The 4,508-nt window shown below is 47.0% G+C and overlaps 1 protein-coding gene across 1 annotated transcript in view; it reads right to left on the bottom strand.

The window, feature by feature from the left end:
• Positions 1-542: 542 nt before the first annotated feature.
• The window catches only part of txnrd2.2 (thioredoxin reductase 2, tandem duplicate 2), a 19,874-nt gene continuing 15,908 nt past the window's right edge, over positions 543-4,508 (bottom strand). The window contains exons 14-17 of the mRNA XM_035380345.1: positions 4,472-4,508; positions 3,702-3,773; positions 3,148-3,245; positions 543-2,877 (exon numbers count right to left, since the gene is read on the bottom strand). The exon at positions 4,472-4,508 is cut by the window's right edge and continues 56 nt beyond it. Of these exons, the coding sequence (XP_035236236.1) occupies positions 2,754-2,877; positions 3,148-3,245; positions 3,702-3,773; positions 4,472-4,508 (331 nt within the window). The 3' untranslated portion in view covers positions 543-2,753. The remainder of the gene's footprint in view (positions 2,878-3,147; positions 3,246-3,701; positions 3,774-4,471) is intronic.

Genomic DNA, 4,508 nt, shown 5'->3' with positions numbered 1-4,508 from the left:
GGGCCGCATCCTTAAGCAAACAAACAGAGAGGAATTTGCGCCATTGTTGGAGCGCTGGGGTGAGTGACAGGGCTGTACTGCGCTGCTCTCTGTCAGCACAGAACCCACAGAGGTCAGGAAAGACTCAGACCCCCAGGAGCACACTGGAGCTGCTGCCTACACACCGATACATATATACATATATATCATACACATATGCATCATACACGTGAGCGCACACACACAAACACACAGATACACATATGCATCATACACATACACATGCGCACATAGATACATCATACACATACACCATAAATGTGCACACACGCAGATACATCATACACACAGCTACACATATACATCACACACGTGCACACACACGCATATACATACATACATCATACACATATACAGCATACACACACGCACGCACACAGACATATACATCATACACACATATACACCTACATTATACATGTGCACACACAGATACATCATACATGCACACACGCACACAAAGATACACATATACATCATACACACAATTTAACAATGCAAGATTGACTGTGCACATATATAAATATTTTAATGATAAATATTACAACATAACAATGCTGTACAAGCTCATTTCTCACAAATAATTACATTGGAAGATTCAACATAAATCACATACATCTATTTACAGGAACTGAAGTTGGTTTCCAGGGGACATCAGGCTTGCCCATCCCGTTCTGGGTTTTTGGCACAAGCCCTCATTAGCTGGACCCCGGTAAGAAAGCGGAACCCTAACCCCCCAACAGTGTAATTCAGCAGGGCTGAGGCGGCCATTTCTAAAGCACAAAAATCAAGGCACATTTCCAAACGCTGATGTTTAACAAACTCCAATACCCAAAAAGCATTTCTTCATTAATCAGGAAATTCAGGATGTAATCACATCTCTAAAGAACAGATGCTGCCCTGAAGCAGAAGTCATTCTTTTTTTTGTTGTTGTTTTGCAGTGATCGAGACAAAGCATCTGTGCAGTGCATTATCACGGTAAGGGAACTGGGCTCATAACAGAGGTTGCAGGTTTGATGCCCGTTAGTGGCACTGCCATAGTCGCCTTAAGCACCGGAACAAAGCTTGAATTGGTTAAATATCCAGCAGAATTAATATAAAAAGAGCGTCGGCTAAATGTCGGAAAATGCATGAGTTTACCACTAAGGACCGTGCCGCTTTGTTTTGGGGTACGATGGCGCCCCAGCCCTGAGTGTGCGCTTTATTTTTGGGGTGACCGTGCCAGGCTACTGGCCCCCACACGAGGAGGGGAGGGTTAGGGTTCCTCCGTCAGCAGCCCGTCCCTGAAGAGAACATACAGGAATCTCCGTCCAGGTACAAACAAGCATGGTAGCATGCCCCCCCCCCACCATCATTAATCAGAGCTCACAGATTAGACTTCAAACAAAAATAAACCAGCACCTCCTGTTCTGCCCCCCCCCCACCACCCACACACAACTCTATCCATATCCAGGCCAGTTTTTTTGTAGGGGGGGGAGGGGGTGTATATGCATATGTTTGGCTTGCTTTGATTTAAATGAAAACTAGTTGACAGGATAAAAAATGTATGACCCCCCCCCCCCCCCAGTTTGCCTGTAGAGTTTCCCGTCAGGAAATTCTGTTAATCATAAATGTACTACACATTTCAGTCAGTCCATGCATTTTTAATTTTGTCCATTCCTTCATTCCTCCGTCCTGATAAAACGTAAGATAAGACCTCATATTGGATGACCGGATTCGTATTATGACTTTGTAAGGGGGTTCTTTGTCTTTTCCTTAATCAAGCTGCAAAATCATGAATGGCGTGTTGCTGAGTGTGACGGAAACAAGGCAACAGCACCACCTCCTGGAGGATCGTGTAATTACCACGGTTTTACTGCAGGCAACTTCTTCCATTCATTTTTTAGACCCACACATTTAGGCTCGCCGAAGACTTGCAGGGCCGAGGCAGACAGAAAGTGTTATTGTGTTTGGGCTGTATTCCTGCGAGTACTGGGGGGGGGGCGCGGGGGTCCGTAACCTAAACAAGCACGCACTTTACCCCGCCCCGACAGACCCTCCAACCCTGAGACTGACAGCCGGCTCCCCGAATGTTTGTCTGCGTCCATGGGAAACCCGAGTGGTGTCACCGCGGCGACGGCCCTCCCCCACCCATCAGTGTCGCCGGGGCCGCCACGCGGGCCTCGCCCGAGACCCACGGACAGGAAGTACAGACGGAGCAAGGGCAATATTTGCGGAGCGGAGCTCGAAAAACATTTAAGCCGCCCTTTTTTTTTAACAGTCCCATTTCAACGGACTGGAGCGGAGCTCACGCTGATTTATGGGCCTGTTTATCAAGGCACTCCTGTTTGCGGTTTCCTGGTTCCTTTTTTTTAAACGTAGGGGCCCTAATTTTGGATGATATTCCAGTCCTTGCTCATGAACGCGAGCGGAGGAAGTGACTGATAATCTGTCTCGGAAAGCGATGCAAATCTCAGGTTTACACTGCGCCAGAAGCGCGGATTTAAAAAAAACGTTCGTGGGGAAAAGCTAAGCGCTGAGATTAGCGTGTTAGCTGTGCTGGTGTTCAGTAGGGTGCTGGGGAAGAGGGGGGGGGGTGCGGGAGGGCAGATTTGGGAGGGTGTTAACATGGCTGGTGTTCAGTGGAATGACGGAGGGCGGAGAGCGCTAGCGCTCAGTAACGAGGTGGGGGCGGAGCTTCCTGTGTGCTCAGGGCTTCAGGGAGGGGCTTAACCTCAGCAGCCCGTTACCATGGGATCCAGGCCGGAGCGCTTGGTGATGTTCAGTTTGATCACCTCCTCGGCACAGGTGGGGTGGATCCCCACCGTGGCCAGCAGGTGGCGGTAGGTGGCCCCACACCTTGGGGAGGAGAGAGAAGATTGGCAGAGCATCACCATTGGGCCAGGGCCAAATATGCATTTAACTCTTTATAAGTCCTTTAACTCTTTATATGCTGGTAAAATTTTTGAATACCGCAGCAGATCCCTGAACTTTGGCCATTAAATCAAGACTCAAAGTTGCCTCTTCAGCCTCTTGTTCAACACACATTCCTTATAATCCAAATCTGTACAGTACAGAGTACAGTGTCTGTGTGTGTGTGTGTGTGCACGTGTGTGTGTGTATACTTACTGGAAGCCCAGGGCGAATCCCTGTGTGACCTCTCCAGCATTGGGGCCAGTGAAGTGCAGTCCCAGGATGGGCTGGTCTCCCTCTCTCAAACACACCGCCTGCAGCACACACAGAGAGGCCTGGTTAGGACTCAAACTCCCATAACCCCCTGCTCACAAAAACACAATGGGTCATAATGGGATTACTGGGCCATGAAAATAAATGTAGAAATCTTTTTGGGGGCAGTGTACTGCAGTATGTATTTTTTTACAGGTAACAATCTTTCACTGCTGCTGTGCCAATGAAAATGTGACAGACAGTTAATGGACTAACATAAATCCATAATTGCTGATCCTTAGGATGTTGGATTATTAATTCATCACAGCAGTTGTGGACTAGACAAGTGTGCAGTACTATTACTGACTACTGCGACTCTACAGATAAATCAGAAGAAAGGAGATAAAAAGATTGGTACTGTTAAGGTTGTTTATATGAGAAAAATGATCTTTTTCGGAGAACAGCCAGAGGCCTGTGTTCATTAGCTGTTGTTACGCAGTGTGAGGGGAAGTCCTGACCTTAATGTAACACTGGCTGGCATCTCTCTCTGCCACGGTGAACTCCAGGGGCTTGTAAAACGCATGGTAGACCTGTCAGAGGGAGCCAATAAAAGTGACAACAAAGCAATTACTATTATGACAAAATCCATTACGATGCACTACTACAATATCTTTATCAAACAAAGTCAAACTTCTTGAGGTATAAAAAAGGCTAAATCCAAAAACTACAACACAAATAGGATTAGGATAAAACCTTGCATTATTATTTACTTTTACTATGAATAATCATAAATCAAAGGTGCTTTTTGATGGCCCCTCACTCAGACCCAAATTCCGGGCACAGTAATAGCGCTGTATCAGGGAGTGAAACTTGCAACCTCCGACTCCCAAACTGCTAAGACTCTCTGAAGAAGGGGGTGAAGGCGCCGTCTGTTTACTCTGTTTTTAAACCGACAATCATTGTGAAGTGATTCAGTTCCAGCTGTGCCAATTAAACGATTTTTTTATTTGTCCGTTTGTGGATGTTCTTATCGCAAGCAACTTATACTTCTGATTTTTTCCATTCTACTTATACAGCAGGATATTTAACTAGGCCAGTATAGGCCAAGTATTTTGCTCAAGGGTGTCACAGCAATGCCTCATGTTGGATTTGAACCTGCAGTCTCTTACTCTGCACACTGCTGCCCCTGCCCACCCTTCTGTACAGTAGTTTTAGCAGAGGGCAGTGTGGGGAGAGGCGTACGAGCATGCCATGCCCAGCAGGGGGTGCTGTAGGCAGAGAGCCCTACCTCAATGGCGTCCTTCCCGTGCCGTCTCTCCGCCTCC

The sequence above is a fragment of the Anguilla anguilla genome, chromosome 10, assembly GCF_013347855.1.
Source record: "Anguilla anguilla isolate fAngAng1 chromosome 10, fAngAng1.pri, whole genome shotgun sequence".
Lineage (NCBI taxonomy): Eukaryota > Metazoa > Chordata > Actinopteri > Anguilliformes > Anguillidae > Anguilla > Anguilla anguilla.
Note: the sequence above shows the minus strand (reverse complement) of the source record. Positions and strands in the feature narration are given on the sequence as shown.